Raw genomic sequence first — 22,216 nt, forward strand, 5'->3', positions numbered from 1 at the left:
TGACTAAATATTATTGACCAGGTCTCCTAAATCACCATACCTAAGCTTCTACACATTTTCGGGGTAGGCTAGCAAGCTCAGTACTACCTAGGTCAGCACGAACGGCTGTATTTTCCGACCATTTCCAAATTTTTAACAACACACGACGCCAGTTAATACTGTATCCTTAGAGAAAGAAAACCCATTTACTTATGAAAGTTCTACTTTCTTACTAATTTGTCAACATTGTCATCACATCTTTCTTAAACTCCAATTTTATTGTATTAGAGAAAAGGCAAAGCTGGTAACGATTTCAGAATAGGCGATGATGTCAATTGCTCTCTCTCTCTCTCTCTGCGGTGCAGGCCTCATTCTCGAAAACGAAGAGACGAGGTGCGGCGGTTCTCAGGTAATCATAGCGTTCACGCTATCCCTTTGCACGACTCCACACGCATCACAACGTTTAAGTAATTTGCTGGCCCAAGCTTCTTCCTTTTTCCTTCTAAACATTTCATGTTCTAAATGCAGGGTCCGAAGTGCCCAATCAGCCGCTACTGTGCCTACGGGTCCGTCGGGCGAAAATGCGAGCATTGTCCGTGCTACGGAATGCATCAGGCTTACTGTAAGTGCTACAGCGCGCAATAAGAACGTGCAATATTTAAAAATTGCTGCGAAGATATTTTGTTTATATGCTACGGAACCTATCCGCCCGCCGTGTGGTGATCTGTTCTCCACTTTGTTTGCTCATCACGACGCAAAGTACATCGATGCTGTACTGTTGGTAAAATCAATGGCCAACAATCTGCCCTTTGTGTGTAAAAGACTCAGTTTGAGTATTTCGGACTATTTTTAATTACAAGGAGTACTCTAACGTGCACTTTCATCGGATACCGAATAAAAATTGGTATCAGCACACAGGCAGAGAGAGACGTAACGGAAAACGGTAGGTGTAACGTTAAAATATAGGAAGCGTGCAGAGTTGGTCAAACAAAAAAAAAAAACTCCAATTGCTGATAATCTAGCCGTATAATCGAGAAGAAGAAATGGGCATGGGCAGGACATGTAGTGCGGAGAGAGGATAAACAATGATAGCTAAGAACAATTATGCGGATTCCAATGGAAGGAATGCATAGCTGAGGGCAGCAGAAAATTAGCTGGGTGGATAAGGTTAAGTAGTTCGCAGGGGTCAAGTTGAAGCAGCTAGCGCAGGACCGACCGAATTAATTTCCACAAAATGGGAGAGGCCTTTGTCCTGCTGTGGGTCTAGTTAGGCTGATGATTATGATTATGACGATGATGACATAGGCAGAGGACTTGGACAGGCGACATGCCCGGGCACTGAGTGTGTGACGTCATAAGACAAAGTGGCATGGCCGAGTTTGCATGTGCGCTCATAGTTGCCAGCTGCGCTTGGTTGGGGTCTGGTCTGCATACAGCTTCATGTACCATGTTAATATGGTGCCTCAACCAATGCCGCTTATGTGCCACAATGGGCAAACAACCCAAAGTCGCTGGGTTCGAACCAAAACCTTCTAAAGGCGATAAAAAATTAAAAGGAAACAATGAAGACATTGACAATGCGTATGTCGGGCGCAATGGCAGAAACCTGTGGCAGCGATGTTGCTTCTATCGCTGTAGCATTACATTTTGGAACTGACTCACGTATCCCTATAATTTTTTTTTCTTCTGTTCAGGCGTCCCCAAGCGCTTCGACCGCCTATGCAGCCCTAACAGCATTGTTCGCGTGGACGACATGACCGGGTACACCTGCGACCCCTGTGCCACCGCCGCATCGGTCCTCACCGGTCCCCCGTGGTGGCCTCAATAAAGTGAAACAAGCCCCATGCGCAGAGTCTACGTTACAGTAATTACCATAAGTACTTGTGCTATCGCCACTCTGAGCGAAAACATTCCCACCCTGCGTGGAACGTGTTTAGCTTCCCACTGGGCTCACACAATTTAGAGAACTGCGTAACCATGAAAACAATACGAGGTTTCAGAATAACAAGTTCCTCAAGACATAGAACGGAAGGTGCGCGATGCCTGCAGCACGGGACAAAGCTTTCCGCAAATTTATTCTTATTTTTTGGTTTCAGGAAACGGAAGTATAAATTTGGTCTTTCTAAAAGCTAATTTATGCATTTTCTATAATTTCAACGGATAACAAGCAAACTCTCCCTTTAATGTCGTACTTTTCTGCACACTAGAAATGAAATGTCGTGTTCCCTCTCGAAGATGCCACACTAGGTGCCGCTGGCTGTACCATAGACCATCGTTTTCAACACAGCGTGGCGCCAGACAAGCTTGGCGAAATATTTGTTATTTTTATCTGACTTATCTTTTCAGGTATCTTGTCAAGAAACGATGATACGTACCGCAAACAGAAGCAACAACAATGTCGTAATCTTCCGAGTTGGAATTGGTAATAAGACCAAAACTAAATGATTGACAAAAACGAATCAGATTACCTTAGAAGATGGAATTCTGTTCCCTATTCTTTTTAAGACTTTGAATTACTAATGCCTGGCCCACCCATTTTTATTATTGATCTAAGTTCCTTCAGTTTTTGCTAATTAAAAAAAACCTTTGCAGTTCGCAGACAGAGAAACATGGGATGAACTCTAGAACCAATTTGGTTTTCTACATGGTCAACCGACAGTGAGGGCTATACGTTGCAGACGAGGCGTTCAGCAGTGCCATTTAATTAATATCGTTTGGCTATAATTCAAAATGTGGCCCTTAGAAATTTTCCTGCAAAGAGCGTCCGCCTGTCAGCCAATGCGTCACTGAGAAACCAGACACATTTCTCGGATTCCTGTTACTTGTATTCAAAGCACTAGAGCAAATGGCTGGAAAAGAAAGCTACCATGCGGTGAATACATTCGGCAACCTCCTTAACAATTTAACGAATTATGCTCAAAGCTCACACCGCCGCGGTGGTGCAGTGGTAAGGACGCTCGACTACTGTTCCCAAGGCTGCGGGATCGTTTCCCGGCCTCGGCGGCAGCTTTTCGATGGCGGCGAAAAGCAAGGCGACCGGTTGCTGTGCGGTGTCAATGTACGCTAAAGAACACCAGGTGGTCGAAATTTCTGGGATCCTCCTCTACGGTGTCTCTCACAGCCTGAGTTGCTTTTGGACGTTAAATCCCATAAACCAAACCAAACTATCCTAGAAGCTGTACGCTTCAAGCTCTTGTAAATCGACTGCAATTTTTTGAGCTCAAGGATAAAAACTGTATTTGCAACATTTGAAACCGGCTGGCATCGATGGCGGCCCACGCTACCCACGGCTGCGGATGATTCCGAACTCTGATATTAATGCAAGCTCAAATAACGTCCTGATGGGCGCATATTCCAGACCAGCATTCATAAAGATGCTAAAATTCGCGCGAGATCCGTGGCCAGCTGATGAATGCGTAAATCGCTGCTGCCATGAAGCTTTTTGAGTAAAGTACAGGTGGAAAGGGCGATTTCTTTTGTGCAGCAGAGACTTCGGTCAGTCCAGCTCATACTGTTTCAAGGCTGTCAGAACAATTGGGTATGACATTAGGAAGAAAACATTGGCATTTATTTGAGCGACACGAGAGAGAAAGCTAGAAGAAATCATTATAGCTTGTGGGTGTCCTGAAGTATTTTTGTTAATTTGAGTATTTTTAATATCTGCAAATAAGAGCTCAGTAACAGCCAGCGGGGTCAGGAAATCACTGAAAATAGTTCAAAATAGCTCACTCGGACATCTGGCTTACGCATGAGGTTCTTACAGTGTGTTATATCTGGTTTCCTTGATTTATTTCCATTCTAAACCTCACTTGCGCTGGGAGATGGCGGGAGTACAGAGCGCACAGAGATAGGAGCTCGTTGACTTGCGACTGCGCTCACTCAAAGGTGATTACGCGATATATGATCGCATCCAGATTCTAACAGACTGTAAGAGAATGCTGCTGCAACAAGATGCAAGACGGTTGTGACAATGCAGGCTAAAAGATAGTAAAAATTATGTTACCCGACACCAGAAGCATAGAAAGTGCTTAAGTGATCTGATAGGGCAAGGAATGCCTGCAGCGGTAGCAGAAAAATCGTTAAAGGTTGATTACAGCGAGGGACAAAGATAAATGAACGCACACCGAAGACTTGTGATTAGGCTGAATAACCAAGCACTTTCGCGGACAAGGAAGAAAGTTGCTAGTCATTTATTCCGCACCAAACGAAATCAAGAAGAATATGTGCGAAAGATAACGAAGACGACGAATCTAGGCTGGAGGTGCCCAGCAGTGTCAGGCACGCTATAAATTCTCTGATTGCTATGTAGGTGCAGCAATTAGGATACCCGTATTGTGCAGTCAAATGCACATAGGTTAGACAGACAGATGCCTAAGCGGTAGGCTCAGATACCATGACTGCAGCGGTGGCCAGATCAGCGAAATCGCAATAATTAAGGCGCATTAATAAAAATACAGGGAATCCATGCGTCCAATTCAATAAAACCTTAGGCTCGCTTAAATCGTGCAAACAGCCAATCAGAGACCTGTAGAAAATCTGGTTGCAAAGAATCTAAAACCAAAAAGTGCAGCTTGAAAGAAAGTAATAAAAATTATTTGTTTTGCAACGCCTTAACAAAGACGTTGCTTTGAATGTGTTTTCCGAATTATGTCTTCCTTTCTTGTCCATACAGAGTGTAGTCCGGAATAAAAGATTATTTCACAGCGTGTTCGTCCGCTCTCAATCCACAAACAGTGCAAGGTAATATCTATCATGTGTTTGCTCGCTGTTTCTTATTTAGCAAATAAAGTTGCTCATCCAGACCATGAGCTCTTGTCTATAAGAGATCTTAAATGACGGTAACAAAAAAAGGTGAAGATCTCATCTGTAGGTGCAGTGTGCTTATATCTTTCCCAATTAAATTTTATTGTATGCTCGTCCTCTAGTGTTGCAGCGTGGCGCTGTTTGGTAGCGGTCCTCTTTGGTAACTCTGCTATTATACGCATTCCAGCGCTGCTGCATCATCGGAGAGCTAGTGCAGTGGGCCACTGTGTTGTTGTGGCATTCGGCTGTACTTTGGCGAGGTTTTTTGAATCGTTTTTATTTACTTGGGTTGTTTTGTCCTGACTGCTTAGTAGTGACGTACGTAAGGGACAATTTCAGCCACATTAACCGAATGTCGTATCGTAGGAGTAACGAGAATTCATTAATCGTATGTCTGACGAAAAGAAAAAGAGCATTATACTTTGACTGAGCATCGAAATAATAATAACACTATGTGTGTGCTCTCAGCGACAGGCCGTAGTTTCTCTGCATGAAACCACTATTCGAGGCTCTGCAATGTACTTCTTTGTTTCTTCACTTTATCGTACATTTCATCCTCCAACTTGGCACAGATCACCTCCACGTGATAGGAGCGGCGAATGAGGCAACAATAGACAGAACCGACGGGACACACATTCAGCAATACCGAAATTGACATCTCCGGAGTTGAAAAGTACTGAGCAACGCTCTTCATGGTTATCTCTGTTGTCCATCATTGTCATCTGTCACTGATGAGAGCCACCACTGGTGCTACTAAAGTTGAGCTTCAATTGTTTCTTAACTAACAACCCTGATGTCGCTGATGGGGGAAGCCAATAGTAGACAGGGAGAGAGCAGCTGAACAATTCTAAATGTACACCCGTGGATACTTTCAGGCGACATAACATTGTGTTAATGAAGTGAATTTTACTTCGCACAGTAACAGGACAGGTAGTTGCCGCAGTACGCTGCCTCGAATCAAACCTGGCTCTACCGGCTAAGCTTCTTGAATTCCCGAATTTTGCGAAAGCGATAATAATTTAAAATCTGGCAGTTTTAGACCATTATAGCGCACGAAGACATTCAAAATAACCTGCGCGTGCCTGTCGTAGGGTTTTTATTTCTCGTTTCTAAACCATTTTGGTCAACATTTTTTTTTTTTGTGTGTGTGTGTGGAACCTCATAGAAGTAACGATACAACAGTAACGTGTAGACAAAAATAGCGGAGCAACGACGGCACATCACCGATATAAACCTGGATCAAGATTTAGGCTTTACTTGGAGCACTGCCTACTCGGCCTGCCTATGGCTGAGCATCCCAAATGCAAGTAATATTTATTGTGACTTTTTTCATTAAAAGAGACTGAAAACGTTTTATTTTTTCTTGGTTCCAAAAATACGAAAACATAACCAAGGCAAAATCGAGAACGTGTGTTCAATGCACGGTACTTTCCAACTATTTCATTAGACGCAGAAGAAAATAATTATATCAAGCACGAAAATGCGTAAACATTTCTGCATTTGTAGTAGCTTTAAAATTGATATGCTCTGCTTGATTTCAGGTCCCAATCCACGCCTCGTCACTGTGCTGCTTTCTAGGATGTATATTGCTCCTGAGCTGATGCATGACTTTGTGCGTTGCGTGGGTTTTCGAGCTAAAATTTTCTTATTGTTAGCACTACGTGCGTTAATATTTTGATCTAGATTTACTGGTAGCGCAATTTCTTTATTGTTTGCCTGTTTAGGACAAGGGGCAGGCGTTTGACTTTCACTGGATTAGCAATTATATTATTCCTAAATTGATTTCTTGAAGACAGGGCTGACCGAGTTCCTTTTTTCTATGTCATTCCTTTTTTATAGTTGTATTCCTGAGAGAGGCACTGAGCACTGACAAGGATTCCGCAAAACATTTAACCAAGAAAATAAGAATGCGTTGGAATGTGTGGAGTGTGTTTAGATAGTACTGTCAAGTCGTGAATAACCGCCTACTTGTATTCAGTAAGAGTTTACAACAATCGGCGGCTGCCAGTAGTTCACTTTGAGACAGAAGCCTAGAAAGTAACGAAAAGGCCTTGAAGGCAAAGTCTTGTAACTGGGCTCGCGAGCCATTGAACCACCCGATGCGGAAAATGCCGCCAAACTTGAAATAAAGGGTAACTCGGGCGATCTTTTTAAGTTTTTACGTTCACAAGAGAAATAGAAATTTTTACACCTTATTTCTCACGGTATTCCGATCACACACATCACATTTGGTTACTGAACATGTTATAATTTTTCCTCAATTCAATTTTAAACATAACCGACCTCTGACACAAACCATGTTCTAAAATCGAGTTATTTGTACTGGCCACCCTGTGCTGCCGACGTCACGGGTTATTTAGGCACCTGCTAAACCTGAGTGTGCGCTCATCATTTTAGCTTGCTGCTTTCAGCGCAACTTGTATGTCAAAGTTTTGAGCCACAGGCGCTTGTACAGTGATGTAGGATGTGAAAATTTATACGTCGACAATACGAGCGATCTAAAATAAATTTCCAAGCGACAACGACGTTCTCGACAGTCGGGTAAAAGTCGCATGCTGTGTCAACTGATCCCTCATCTGGTCTCATTTAATAAAAAAAAGTCACAAGAAGTATTGATTGAGTTTGAGCTCGGAGCATTTTGCACCAGAATGTTAAGGAGACTGCATAAACCTTAAGAGGAGCTTTTAAACTCACTAAAGCAATGTTGTACAGGCGCTGGAAAGCAGGTTTTGTAGCAAACGCTGCTCGGGTGTATAGGAGGAGGAGGAAGATGAGAAGGAAAGGCAGGGAGGCTCGGGTGTATAAGATTCCCTAAAGGCCACCAGCTGAACGAGGTGTGGTCGTCATGAGGAAGCGGGGTGCGGTAAGCTCAGTAAAGAACTTGAATACATTTTCAGGTCATTGAGTGATGGCCGTATGATAACAATGTACCGCAGACAATTATATACAATACTAATTTCGTTAGAAGCCGCTCACTAAATGCTGATCATCGCGGACCCACTGGGCTATGTAGCGTCAGTTTAAATACGATTTCTGCATACAGCGGATCAATATATGCAATAACATTACGGCATAAGCTTTGAAGCTGACGTATATTTCTTTAGCCTTTTAAACCAACAATCAAGATGCTTTCCCGATTGTATCATATATAGGGTATTGGGTGCATTTTTTATTCCCGCGAGGCAATTAAATGGATAAACAGTTTACTGTATAGCAAGCCCATTTTATTGTAGTTATACACATCAGCAGATGACTAGGTTATATTTTTAAATTGTTTCGCGCTATTGCCGCCTCAGTTATCGCTACCTGCCACGTATCACTTTCAGTTTATATGTGCCGATTTAGTATAGAAAAAATGTTAGCGCAAACAAGAGAGGCAGTTGAGACCACGTGCAGAGCATGTTTTGGAAAGATATTTTTAAAAATAAACTCTGCCGCCGTTGTGTTTTCCTAGCTTGCGAACGTTGACCTTGAATAGTTTCCGGTCGAGCTGCGCTGCCGTGCTGTTGTATGCGGCGGTATCCGCGCGTGGAGCGGCTGCTGAAAAAAAAAAGCAAAAGTACCTTTTTCAACAGCAACTTTTGTCAGAAAGCGAAGCTACATGCACGCAACCTTTCTTTTTTTTTTTTTTTCATTCCACCAAGCCACAAAGCACCAAATATCAAATGACAAAAACTAACATTGGCTCTTACAACCTCTGCCTGTTTACGAACTAAAACTCCGAATACAAACACTGAGCGCCAAGACGTGCTTAAAACAGACGTCTTTTTTAGCCGCACTCTGTTGCGTTCTGACCGTCAATCGCCATGTCACCCCGCATTCTGGCGCTTGCTGTTCTGACATTCGTCCTAGGTGAGCGTGTATTTCAGTTAAGTTCCACTGGCATAGGCTGTGCACAGAGATCTCTAATCAGCGAGATTCGTACAATTATTATTTAAAAATTAGAACCTGCATTCGTCTATGTAGTGATGTTAATAGCAATTCTTCATCTAGTATTTTAATTGTGGGTATTAGCAGGCAGATTGTAATTTACACATCATCAGCTGTTTTGGCGATTTCCTTTTGTCCTATCAACTGCTGCCATTGTGATAAACTTATTCGGTTGAGGAGCTGCCGTACAATCTGGCAATCAATTGAAGCCCACCTCCACAAAAAAACTGAATTTTCTTCCAGCTGAGGTCACTTCAGAAAAATACGCAACTTTCATTTGCGTCCAAGTGCCTGACTACGCTGGTCAATTGCAATAATCTTCCCTTCACAGACCCTACTTTCTACATTCACCCGCCGCGGTGGCGCAGTGGTTACAGCGCTCGACTACTGTGCCCAAAGATGCGAGATCGAATGCCGGCCTCGGCGGCCGCTTTTCGATGGAGGCGAAAAGCAAGGCGCCCGTGTGCTATGCGATGTCAGTGCACGTTAAAGAGCCCCAGGTACTCGAAATTTCCGGCGTCCTCCACTACGCCGTCTCTTATATCCTGAATCGCTTTTGGACGTTAAACTCCAGAAACCAAACAAACCGCTTTCTATATTCTGGAAGCGGATCAAGTTTGCTTGCATATTTAGTAGATAAAAATTTTGAGGAACACTTAAGCTTCGCTTTTCATCATGACCCAATAGGTTATTGGCTCCCATCTTCGTCCTATCTTCGTCCCCCCCCCCCCCCCCCCCCCCCCACACACACACAGACACAGGCATAAACATGCACACATCATACACACTAGTCACGACAGCTGGTTCTGATTGGTGCCTACAGCGTAAAAATGTTCGTGGGAAAAAGCGAAATGCCATTTTAAGGAGCGAAAATAAAAAAAAAAAATTAACGCACTAGACATGCACCTACCCCATCTGTTGAGAGTGTACGTGTTTCAAAAACGTTGCGGCCAATGATTTGTGAGATCATGAAAGACTTCTACATTTATAATCCGAGACTCTTCAGCGTAGACTGCACATCAACATAAATTCCCTTCAAGGCTACAAAGGCGGGCGCCCAGTTTTACCAGCCAGGAGAAAATAACATCACACGCACTGCAACTTTTTGCCTTCGTTGACGTGCTCGCTGCTCGAAGAGGCGGAATTTCCGGGAAGCGCATTGTTACACGTCTGACATCTGAATTCTGAGGTGGTCACCTCTTTCGCATAACATTACGCCCGTCGTCCACCTCCCATATTTTCACGCTTTTTGTGTACAGCTCCAGCTAAGAGGAAATAAAAATGATTCGATCTGACAAAGAAGATATAAATTGGTTGCGAGGGTGTTTTCGCTTTCAGACAACCAAGTGCGAGGCGACAATTTATGTACTTCGCTCTGTATTTTTCTTTACAGTGATGGTGTTTCATACAGGGGCTGCCAGTAATCCTTGCGAAAGCGTGAGTACTCAAGAAGTAATCTCGTCGCAATCCTGCACGAAGCACAGTCTGACTCAAGCGTGCAGGACTCGTTCGCCGCGGATGCTATGTGATGTTAGCTTGGTAAAGCAGAAGCGGACGCAGACGTCTTTCGAGACTGCTTCGAGATGATCGAGTAGGCACGGGGTCTGTTTTCACACCCTTCTAGTAGAAATGTTTTTATACCTTTTCTCCATATTGCTATGAAGCATTGCTGGTTATGTTTTTATCTGGGAGCCCCCCCCCCCCCCCCCCCTTATCCTTTTCTTTCCCAGTGCGGTTTTCTATTTACTAAAGGAGGGCGACTAGGTTGCTGTGCACCATTTGCGGTCACATCGTTTCTATAGCCTTGGGCTGCTGCAGCCAAAATCACTGGAACCCCTACCGGCCGCAGAGGCCGCTTCTCAAAGCGTGCTTGTATTGTAGAGACGCTTGCATGCACTTGGATGTCATTACCCATTAAAGAACACTGGGTGGTCGAAAAAAATTTGGTGCTCACCACCTCGCCGTCTATTACAGCCCAAATGCAGCAATGTGACAAAGCCCCCCCCCCACTCCCCCTCCCTTTTCACTAAGAGCGCTGTTAAAACCAAAGGCTCGCCGCTTCTGTTAAATTTCGAGTAATGTGAGTGTTTTAGAAACTTGAACGTGAATAGTGTGACCGTGAATGGTAAAGATGGGGAGAAATTTGTTGTCGGTGTTCTTTCGAACGAGATATTGTGACCGTGGATAGTATACAGTAAAGAAAAGCGGAAAATTGTCGCAAGTGTTGTGGGAACCTTTTCTTGAATAGTAATGTTGTGAGAGTGAGTAATGCAATAAAGATGAGGATCAAATTGTCGTGGTAGTTTTGGGAGCACGATCTTGAAGATGTATATTGTGACAATACAGCAAGGCGAAGATTGTCGTGGTTGTACTATAGGGCTTGCACAGGAATATTGTGACACTGAATAGTAAAGAAAAGAAGAAAATCGCCGCTGGTGTTCAAGGATCCCTATTTTGAACAGATATCTTGTGAGAGTGAGTAAGGCAGCAAAACACACACACAAAAAAAAACATTTTCAAAACTATTGTGAGTGTTTTCGGACCCTTATTCTCAACAGGAGTAGTGTGCCAGTGAGCAGTGCAGTAAAGAGGGGGACAAAGTTGTCTTCGGTGTTTCGGGAGCTTTATCTTGAACAGAATATTATGACAGGGAATGTCGACACAGGAAAGAAGGAAATGGCGCTTAACTCACGCGCCATTCTTTGATGATGTGGCCTTTTTGACCGGCTGTCGCGCAATTACACGTTGCTGTATGCAACGAAAAGAAATAGGTTTTTTCATGCATTTCAATTAGCTGCTAGCATACCCACAAGTTCTGAGCTGGGAAATTGAGGCGGGTAGCAGCATGGCCGTCATAGCACGCTGTTCTTTAATAGGTACAGCCAGCTAGCTTGTGCCGAGTGTTTTCGCCGTCTCACTTCAAGAGCAAGGTCGTCCTTTTTATACAATATGACCTTGATGAACGTTTACTATTGCGCCCAGCGTTATTTGCAGTGTATATGAAGAGCGCCGACGTTTACTTCTTTTTTCCATTCGACTCGACCTGTGATTCTTTTCACGTTCCTTTCGAAAATTCAGGATGCGGACTGTACCGGGGGGCAGCGCTGCGTGGAACACTTTAACTTTGCATCCAGTTCGTCATGCAACCTTGTCAAGTATTGTGAGTGAAAACAAATAACCTTTACTATTCCTTGATTAATTTATTCCTCCTTTAGACTGGTCGTTCACGTGAGAAGCGGTCTCAGCTGACGCAAAAACTCAGACTCACAGACCGTTGTAGATTTGCTTCGGTTTGGTTTAAGCGTTTACAGTTCCGGAGCTTCCCGGGCTACAAGGGAGGCCATTATTGAAAGCTCCGGATGGTCATGACCTCCTGGGGTTATTAAAAGCGCACTAAGCCTGCATTGTACAAGGATACCTTGAGTTTCAACTTCATCGAGGACTAGAGCGTCCTAGCTAGAATAGAACTCGCGTGTCACCGCTCAATAGTCGAGTGTCCTAACCTCTGAGTCACACTGGCGGAGCAAAGCAGGCGGGTAATACGAGACGGATACCTATCTGTCTATTACAAACGCGCTTAAAGGTCCATGCTGTTACAAATAAAAAAAAACTTACTGGATGCATGTTGCTACCTTACACCATCCCATGGAAGTATCCCTGTCATTGCCAGCAGGGAAAGCAGGAAAAAGTTACAGAACAAGCAAACAAATTCTGGTCCTCGTTAAAAACATTAGTGAATATTTTAACTAGAAGCGCGACTCACGTCTGCCATGAGTGGTTTGTGACAGAGACGAAAATTGATGAATTTCAAATTATTGTCATCGAAAAAGAAATTACCATAAGGCCTCTAATATTTGTCTCACTGCATTTATTTCAAGCTAAAGTTTTAAATCGTCGATTAGCACTACTTCATGTGAATATTGTTCTTAGGAAAAATGATCTGGATTGTTTCTGCACACGGTGACGCTTGGCGGGCAGCTAAAGACGTATTTATGGCAAAGAAAACCGAGTCCGAAAATTTCTTTTTACACTCGGTCCCAAGCCATGAGGGCATCTCCCAACGGGACTGATCTCTTAATATTTAAAGTTGATAGCGGTAATAACGCTAAGAAAATTTCCCTCGAGGTCCGCGCTCAAAAATTGACGCCATTTTGTTTATGATTTTGTTTTCTCAACTTGTAAGGCCTGACGTTTCGAAGCATAATTGCCTTTTTGTGATTAGCAATGTTTATCCAATCGATAAACGCGTTTTTCTATTTGTCCTCTTTGTCCCTTTAATCATTTGTTGTGCAGTTTTGTGTTCAATCTTGTCAAACTCTTGGGAGCTAACCGTGAGTGTGACGCCATTTTAGGCGGCACTTCTAACCTTCCTCTACCCTTTCAGGTATTGATGTATCGGATACATCGTGCTCGGTAAGTGGCTATCTTCAATTTTCTCAAATTCTCTCGTCTCGAGAATGGTTGTAGTTCATAGAATTGGTATTTCAGTGAACAAAAATAGTGTTAGGCCTATTTGCCATAGGTGCCTTCATTTCGTGCAGTCATAGTGAGCAGTCGCTTGTTGTGATTTGGGCCGCTTTTTTGGCGTTGAGTGACTTGTATTTCAAGATAATTACGACATACCTCTCTCCTACCTGTGCCGTTGAATTGTCCACAAACGTGACAAAATCATTAGAAACATAATTATCTGCAGTTGATAACCTGGAATAATATTGTGCTGCGAAGCTGGTGGCCGTCAACACTGATGGTTATACCGATATCTTTTTGCTATCGGCTAGGCGGTTTGTAATATCAATATCAATAACGCGCGTTTAAAAACTTGAGTGGACTTTTCCGGAATGCATAGTTATAAATTTGCGTCACTTGTAAATTATATACAAAGGTCGCTTGTTTATTTGATGATATAAAATACGGTAACATAATTTACAGAAGTTAAATTTTACAAACGTGCAATGAGGCAAAAGCAAAGCATCGACATCTCAAATGAGTTTTTTTGACATTCGATATTTTACCATATTTCCAACTGCAAACATTGAATACTGGGATCAAATTTCGGGTTGTTAGCCCTCGACTTCACCATAAAATATTGCCCGATAATATTGGAAATAAAAAGTTGATTTGTTTAAGTAGATTAGTCTAAGAATCATTAAGCTCTTGGACGGGTATAATGTCCGCCTAGCAGTTATCACTCGCAGGTGCGAACATAAATATCTCCAAACGAAAAAAAAAGTAGGTCACCCGGTATATGGGACATAACGTATTTCGACCAGTGGTGACTATCTGGGCGAAAGAAACTAGATTCTGTAATTTCAGAATGTTACGTTCTCATCGTTGGTAATGTAGAGCCCTTGCGAATTAACAAAATCTTGCTTTTATTTTTATCTCGTTCTAAACAGTGCGAAGACGGCCTGGCTTGTCGTTTGAAAGACTGCCCTGACTCCCCGTACGAATGTAAGCGCTTGAGAGTCGTAATTTGTGTTTGCAACGCATAAGCTATAAGGAGCAATTTGCGCTTTAACTTCGTGGTTATTGCTTATATGATGGAATGCTACTGAAGTGTTTACACAATACATATTTAACGAATCTTATCGCCTACTTTCCAATGAAGGCGTGAATTTGGAGTTTTTGTTCAAAATGAGTCAGCCCCTTATAAACAGAGATATTCATGTTTACGCTCTCCAATGCGCACAGACACAACTCGATTCTCACTTTAATTTCTTTTATTGTAGGTCACTTGTAGATCACTTCGTCACCCGCATAATAAGATGCGCTTTAAAAATCTTTCTAAGAGGCATTAACTAAGCCCTGAAGCCTCGCAAGTGCATAATTCGTAATCCATGAATTCCACGCTCCTGCATTTCTGATTGAAGAATAGTTGAAAGGGAACACCAAGGCGGACAGGAACGTGTTACCTTTGTGCTATTCGTCATCGTGAGCGTGAACTAACTCGCACAACTGTCGGCATTGCTTCTACAGTTAGCGCATGAATTTCGTTAACGAAATTGACTGGAAATGACTGCGTCCCGAGGGTAGTCGTGATTAATGCTCACCACATTTACACGTATTTAAGGCGGCCTAAGTGCAAAGCAAGTTTTGTCAGGATTATTTGATGCCCTTCCGTGGAATACATTCTTTCCATGCAATCCAACATGTATATGTTCAGATTTCAAGGACACAACCTAGAAATAATTAATACTGATTAATTTTTCAGGTAATGTCTAGTAATGTAACATTAGCAGTCATGTTTCATTCGGAGCATTTTCGGTCTAAAACTGATCATAATATTTTTCGTCACCAGCATGGGGGGGGGGGGGGGGGGGTATATTTTAAAACACGCATATAACTTGAAGTTTTTTGGGTTAACATATTTTCATTTTGCTCGATAAGTACCAAATTTTAATACACAGTATCAATGATATTGCAGCTGTTCATGTTGTTTGCTGTATAATGACGAAACGAAGTGCCTGCATATCGCTTATTCTCCCGCGCACTCTTGTACGCTCTTACACTCGTCTAGAGCTGGGCGAAAAGGCAGTGCTGACTACTGCGAAATATTTTTTACGATGCCACTAAGTGAGCCATATATTACGATACTCTGTGCCAGTCCTCTTAACTCCATTGCTCTGAACACTCGGTAGCCCATTTTAACGGCGTTCCAACATGACCCTTATTATAAGTGTAAACTCTGTTATCTTTACATCACGTCTGAGTTATATCGAAACGACACTCATGAATCGTTAGCAACAGGTTCCCAAGAAACCCTTACTGGAAAGAGCTACCCGTATATAGACAATTGGGTCGACAACTTAAAGTTTAAATAGGCCAGTTATATGCACGCGGCACTTACCATACTTCTGAATATCATGCACAAGAAATGAGTTCAAGCAAGCCATTAACTTGCTCCTTTTTTCTTCGCTGCCTATCACAAGGCCTTTCCCATAAATGAAGCTTGAACCAGAATTCATGATGTTTGAATGCGGCGGCCCTAAAATGCTCAGCCGACAAAATGCGTTGTCTGCCGTAAAGTTTGCCGGTTGGTAGGCGGGAGGTGACGTCCCTAGACCATGAGTGACAATTGTACATTTTGATGCATCTTCACTGTAAACGCGTCGTTCCTTCGGCACACATTGAGGGAAACAGCTAACAACCAGATAGCTGATCTGAAATCTGGTATAGTTGTTTTGAGAGAAACGTGTTGGAGAGCGCAAATACAACTCGATGCATAGGCATCGCTATTAATGCTACCACATTGCCAGCACTTATTGTAATAGGTGCCCTGCGAATTATTGTTCTTAATTCACGGTCTTAACTGATGACACTAGGAGATTTAGTTGCCTCGACCTTCCTTGAGATGTATGATGGAGTCCGGAAAAGGAAACGGAAACACGTGAATAGGATAAAAGGGCCGCATTTTTACCTTTCTTATTCCTAGTTAAGGCAACGTTTACTGAAAAAAGAGCCCCAAACAATTCCGAAAATAAAGCGAGGGCTTTCTAACTCCGTCCTAAGAAAAGTGTTTGCGACCACATAAATTTTGGCGTGTAAGGTAATATTTTGTTTAGGGATACACCAACCCGATTCGCCAACAGTCTACTATTTAGAAATGTTTTCTATCTACTGTAATTTAAGTCGGGCATCCTGGATTTCGTTTCGTTAATTTTGCAGGCGTATTTGTTGAAAATGAAGACACCAGATGCGGAGGATCTAAGGTAAGGCCTTCGGTTATTTCATTCGAGGTTTCCCACAGATAAGTGAGTAAGAAAATGACCTCCTGACGCATTCTAAACGAGCTAATCTGTCTGACCTAACACTTCGTTCCCGACCACAACAGCGCAGAACAACTAGCTTTGTAATCTTAAAAGCACGTAATTTTGTTGCTCTTGTTATAGGCTACCACTGCTGAGCGTCATCACTATTTGTCCCTTCATCCTTATTTAGCGACTATAAAAATATTTTTTCAAATTTTAAAAATATTTCTCTGCTTGACTTTACGTTTAATTTGCAGGGGAGGGGGGGCAGTGGAAAGGGTACTTGATATTTTTTTGCAAAACACAATGCGCCCGTGTAATATGCGACGTTAGTGCATGTTAGAATACTCGACGTGGTCACAATAATCATTTGTTGGGGTATTGAACCTCATCACCCATAATCCATAACGCAGAGGTCACAAGTGTCCCCATTTCACATGTTCCGTGCGTTATTGCTTTTCATATCGCTGTACTGAGCGACGCTTGCCACTACATGTAATGGTTTAAAGGGGGGTCATGGGAGAGGTAGGGTGGAGGGGGGGGGGGGGAGGAAGTAAGGGTGGCCGAACAGTAGTACAGTAGGGAGTTCGGGAGGCATTTGGGCTTAGTTAAACTGTTGCGCTCAGTTCAACGATAATGATATCAGCTATGCACACATGAAATCACTCTTTTGAAGAACGCCTGAGTTAATTTCTTGTTCTATAGCTACAGATCGCAAAACAGCCTCAGTCGTGGTGAACATCCTGAAAAGATGACCATGACAGAATTAATGCGCAGCGGGGAGTTCAAATACTGTGTAGTTTTCGGCTCAGATGTCCAGGAATTTTCAATAAATTTTAAAAAAGCGTTCTTGAACTTCAATTCACATATTCTATAACGTCGTCACAACAATCAATATATGCTCAGATCCTTCCCTGAAAGTCCCGTAGGTTTTGTACCTTACATTTCAAAAACATCCCATTTGTTTTTTATGCCAGTGTTTTGAGTCTTTTTTTATGGCAGCGCAGAGCAAACTTCAGAAACAAATTTTTGCTAATCATCTGCAACTCAGATCATAATTATCAATTAAATTTTTCAGATTTGCCTCGCATCTACGTAAACTGCAACGCATTATTTTTATGGGAGTGTTAATTGCTCGTAGCGAGCCTAGAGAGAACTTTCACAAAAATTTCTGCTACAACTGTTTTGGAGGGGTAAGCGCTAAAACCAATTTCAGTGGCAGTATTTTGTTCATTTTTATGCACTCGCAGCAGATGTGGTTTTATGGAGTCCTGAATTTTCTAGCAATTTGTTTGTTCGCTCATTCTTTTGTGCACATTCAGAGACATTTACCGCCTGTGACATCAGCACCTACATCACAAGCCTTGCAGGCAGGCATTGCAGTTCACTTGCGTTAGCACTGATGTCAGGGCCGACCAATTACACTTATACGATAGATCGAATCTGCAAAAGAATAATTATCAAACGTTGCCGCTGATTTGGTTTGTGATGTTGGTATAAGCACTGCAGCCGTCAAGCTCAGCATGGCGATTTCATATGCGTCAGTGCATTTAGTGTACTCTACCTCCAATGCAGGCTCCTAAGTGTTCCTGCAAGGAAATCTGCGCATACAATACGACTGGCCTGAATTGCATCAGGTGTCCCTGCTACGGAACGCATGAGGCTGTGTGTAAGTATCGGATCATAAGATCTCTTTTTAGTAGCCTTTACTACTAATAGTAAGAGTTTAGCGCCCCTGGTGTCCTTTTCTGCTCTTGTCTCCTCGTCTTCTGTTGCGCTACGCCCTTTTGAAGTAATGGACCAACAAGCAAAACGAAAAGGCACTGTGCAAACATTTACCTTTGCTCACTTTGACTTCGCTTTTTGCAAAACGCTTGTCATCAGATGATGTGTTAACTATGCGCATGTCGGTACTTGCGGAAGACATTTTGCTGGGTTAAACGGTACGTCTACGTACAGCTTCGTCGAGTTGCTATGACGTTAACGCATTTTGCAAAAACTTCACTTTTCCCTGCGTTTTGCACACATGTTTACGCAGCAAAGGGAGCAATCATGTCATTGGGTGGCAGCCTAAGCTTGCTACTTGCTGGCGCTCGGGAGAGATATTTAAATAGTACAGCTAGTGACAGGGTAAGACGATATCTTAAAATGCTAAATATTCAGATTTGGACTGACAGGAGCATTATAGAAGCCTGAAATTCCTTGAACTATGAAAAAAATTGCCTGTCATGTTCGAAAACTTAGCACATAAATCGTCTGGAGACATTGGCGAATCAGTACAAAATAATTGCTAAACGCGCTTCTTTCCTAAAGGGTTAAATAAATTAATGTGTGCGTATCAGCATATCAATTACATGACTGCGAAAGCGGGTAGTGTTTTGGGTTTTCTACGCAGAAATGCCAGGTGCTTTTCTTTAAAAACGAACGAATCAATGAAAACCACTGACGTAGAGCCTATACTAGAGTACATGTGTGTAGTAAGGAATCCTAAAACTAAAAATAATATTGAAAAATTAGATAGGGTTCAATATATAGCTTTAGTTTTTGGTTAAATAACTACAGCAGAAATTTCGGCATATTAACAGCGAAAACTTTGTTGCAATGGGTTTCACTACAGAAACGCACATATATACTTGGGCTGAATTTCTTGCATAACATATTTCATTCTAAACCAGGTATTGAGCGTGATCATTATTATTGCCAGCAAACTATACATCATCAAGAAGAGACCACGCTCACCAAATGAAGAGAAATAAAATACGGAAAAGATTTGATAAAAATGTCATTTTTACAACAACAATAAATGAATGAAACAAGTTCTCCCAAGAAGTCGTCATAACAAAATGTAATGAAACATTTACCGGCAATGCTGTGATATGTGGGCTTGCGTTTGTGTTTTTTTCCATTATACGTCTTTTGCATGTTTTTTTTTCCTTGTCAACATGTTGTACTGCTTATGCAATAACAGTTTTCCTACACCCCCTTATAATGCCAAATACCGCTGTGGGTAATCTGATAAATAAACAAACGAATAGTCCTCAAATACTCCAGGCAACTTGGCTCCTGTCGCTACCTTATTTCAAAATTGACGCCGATACTATCATCAAACATTATCTGGCGTAAAACACAGGAAAATACGAATGTTTAAATCGAGAGCACCGTAATGTAATACCTGCATTTTTTGTCGTATCTCATTTGGCTCATTTGTGAAAACGTTTCAGATCAGAAGGTGACAAATAGATGCGCATTACTTCAAATTAAGCGTTGGTTAGCGGTGTGATTGTTCGCTTTCTCGTTTAGCTGTTAGAAAATCACCATTTCGTTTTGCTTTGTGAAATGAATTACGTTTTTATGTTAGGTTATCTACTCTTCCCTTTGCCCTTTTTTCTGCAACATACTTCTAAAAATTGGTAATATTCATCGCCCAGGCGTTAGTGCCTTATAGAGCATATTCAAGAAAGTTAGAGGTTGCTCTAATGTACTAGATCGCTCTGAAGGTCTTGAATACACATCAATGTCAGTAGGTGGTAATGTCGTTCTAGAATATATTTTTGCCTAACTATAAAATTAAGTCACCTTAAGTAAGGCAACCTACAGTCCAAAAGTGCTTAGAGCTTGCCGAGTCTACTTTGTCGTCATGAAGCTGTCTGAATTTGTGTCAAAGCTCCGGTGATATATGATTTCTATTGTATAACTGATTTTCTGGGGTTCTTTGTGCTTTAAACGTAATCCTCACTTGACAAAAAAAAAATCAGCATTCTATGAAGGTTTTCCATATTGCACCTGCCATATCTGCAATTATGTTCATGTCATGCAGTTCATGTCCACTTCTGTAAAAACCCCATTGGGGTGGACAGTATATCAAATAAAAGTCACAATATGATCGTCTGAAGGAAACACACTGAAACTAAGGCCTTCTCTGACTTCTCTCATACTTCCAGCTCCCTCTTTCTGTCTTGATTTAAGCTGTTTTTTTTTTCTGTGGCTATAAAAGACAGCTACAACGACGTGGTCTTGTGACGGCGGTATATGGGAAATTAGTACTACTCTGCTTGATTCTTTTCATTCCCCTCAAATCCCCTTTCTGTATTGATGTTAGCAGATCATTCCCCTAGACCTCTTGATTTTCCAGCAGTACAACTGTAAAAGCTTGCAATTCTAATCAGGCAGTGAGATCTCAATAACTCAATAATTTCATCTTCAATGTTGCAGGTGTCCCCCGAGATCCTAAGGTTCCCTGCGGCGTCAACAGCATAGCATTCGTCAGCAGCACTGGCGGCTACACCTGTGAGGGGTGTGCCTCGGCCACTTCCGTTTTAACGGCTTAATAAATCATACATCTAAGTTCTTTACCAGCGAATATTGTCCGGTGTGGCTGCTCATTTCGGCAGATATAAATCAATAAAGTGAAGAGCACGGCGAAACGTTCTACGCTATAAGTTTTATAAGCCTTGAAGTCTGAAGTGCCCGCTACAATGACTTGCAGTGGACATCTGTGCCCTCAAGCAGCCGGCTGGACTCAAAGCAACTATACAAATTCCAATATCAACCTCTCAATAAAAACTTAAGTTAGGCGCTACCTTCTCAGTAGAGATCAAAAAGGGTTTTTTCCTGTTATGTTCAGTGCCTCATATTTTCCAATGTTTACTTGTAAGCCAAGATTTCGAGGCATAGCTATCAACACATGCAGAGTCATGGTAATAGCGTTGGCAGTAACGAGTTACAAGTAACGGCGTTACCAGTAGCGAGTGATTTTTTTGGTAACTTAACGTACTCGTTACCATTTCAGAATTGTAACAGGTAACGTACTTACATTACCATTTTTCGGTAGCGTGAGGTGTCACACTACTTGTTACTTTTTGTTACAGTTGTCCAGCCCACCGCCCCACTTTTTCAGGAAAAAATGCGCACAGCACCCAAAGGGATGTTGCAAATAAATAAAATGTGCAGGTGCTCTCTAGAAACCTTGTTCCGGCTCTCATGCAGGCCAGAAATCACCTGTCCTTGATGACGCACAAAACTAAAAAAAAAAAGGGCAGAACATCCATATAGCACGAAACAAGTGCACGAACACGCATTCACACATACTCTTACCTTCCCCTGTCTTCCCTTTCCAAACCACTCACACACAAACTCTCAGAATTGCTGTAAACTTGCGGAGAGTTCAGCCATGTTTTTTTTGTTTTTTTTGTAAAGTTAGAATTGCTGATGAAGTGTTATTTTGTGTTCAATGTCACATTCATAATATGGCTTCACCATGTGCCACTGTTAGAAGCTATCACATGCAACACTACAGGCAACTTTAGACCCCTATAACATAGCTAAGCTCCTCTACATTTGTTCAAAGCGTCCCCGTAAATCAGGATTTCGGGTAAAATTGTTGTTTGGGCATACTTATCATGGGAAATATGAGCTTTCTAAAATTGTTATTCTGAGTTCTTCAACGAAGATGAATCGATTAAAATTTATGGCCTGAAGTAACGCCAAAGTAACGTACGGTACTTTTTTTCGGTAACGATAACGGTAACGCGATACCTTTTTTTTTTTTGTAGCTAGCGTAGGGCAGTCAAGCATTCTTTATTTAGCGTAACAAGTAACGCATTTAATTACTGTTTTCTGTAACGTCTATAACGCTGCATGAAAACAACGAAAAGGAGAAAGCGGTGTGGGTCAATTAGTGCAATCATCGTAGCTTCGAGAAAGCGTCCTCGGAACTACTGCGAGGCTTTCGAGGTCGGGCTTCCACACGCATACTC

At 42.2% G+C, this 22,216-nt stretch overlaps 2 protein-coding genes across 2 annotated transcripts in view; both read left to right on the plus strand.

The window, feature by feature from the left end:
• LOC146175703 (uncharacterized) overlaps positions 1–1,807 on the plus strand; it is a 46,266-nt gene extending 44,459 nt beyond the window's left edge. The window contains exons 10-12 of the mRNA XM_084581187.1: positions 345–388; positions 508–601; positions 1,674–1,807. Coding sequence (XP_084437313.1) covers positions 345–388; positions 508–601; positions 1,674–1,807 — 272 coding nt within the window. The remainder of the gene's footprint in view (positions 1–344; positions 389–507; positions 602–1,673) is intronic.
• A 6,781-nt stretch (positions 1,808–8,588) lies between these two features.
• On the plus strand, positions 8,589–20,810 carry LOC146175704 (uncharacterized). Its single transcript, XM_084581188.1, has 6 exons — positions 8,589–8,634; positions 13,097–13,125; positions 14,109–14,163; positions 16,378–16,421; positions 18,036–18,129; positions 20,673–20,810. Exons 1-6 carry the CDS (start codon positions 8,589–8,591, stop codon positions 20,786–20,788), a joined length of 384 nt encoding a protein of 127 aa, XP_084437314.1. The 3' UTR covers positions 20,789–20,810.
• Positions 20,811–22,216: the final 1,406 nt, after the last annotated feature.

Source organism: Amblyomma maculatum, chromosome 10 (genome assembly GCF_055883805.1).
Source record: "Amblyomma maculatum isolate TAMU_Amacu chromosome 10, ASM5588380v1, whole genome shotgun sequence".
Taxonomy (NCBI): Eukaryota; Metazoa; Arthropoda; class Arachnida; order Ixodida; family Ixodidae; genus Amblyomma; species Amblyomma maculatum.

Coding starts and splice junctions, on each gene's coding strand:
- LOC146175704 (XM_084581188.1), top strand. CDS start 8,589: ATGTCACCCCGCATTCTGGCGCTTGCTGTTCTGACATTCGTCCTAG. Junction 8,635..13,096: donor TGTTCTGACATTCGTCCTAG/GTGAGCGTGTAT, acceptor CTACCCTTTCAG/GTATTGATGTATCGGATACA. Junction 13,126..14,108: donor TATCGGATACATCGTGCTCG/GTAAGTGGCTAT, acceptor CGTTCTAAACAG/TGCGAAGACGGCCTGGCTTG.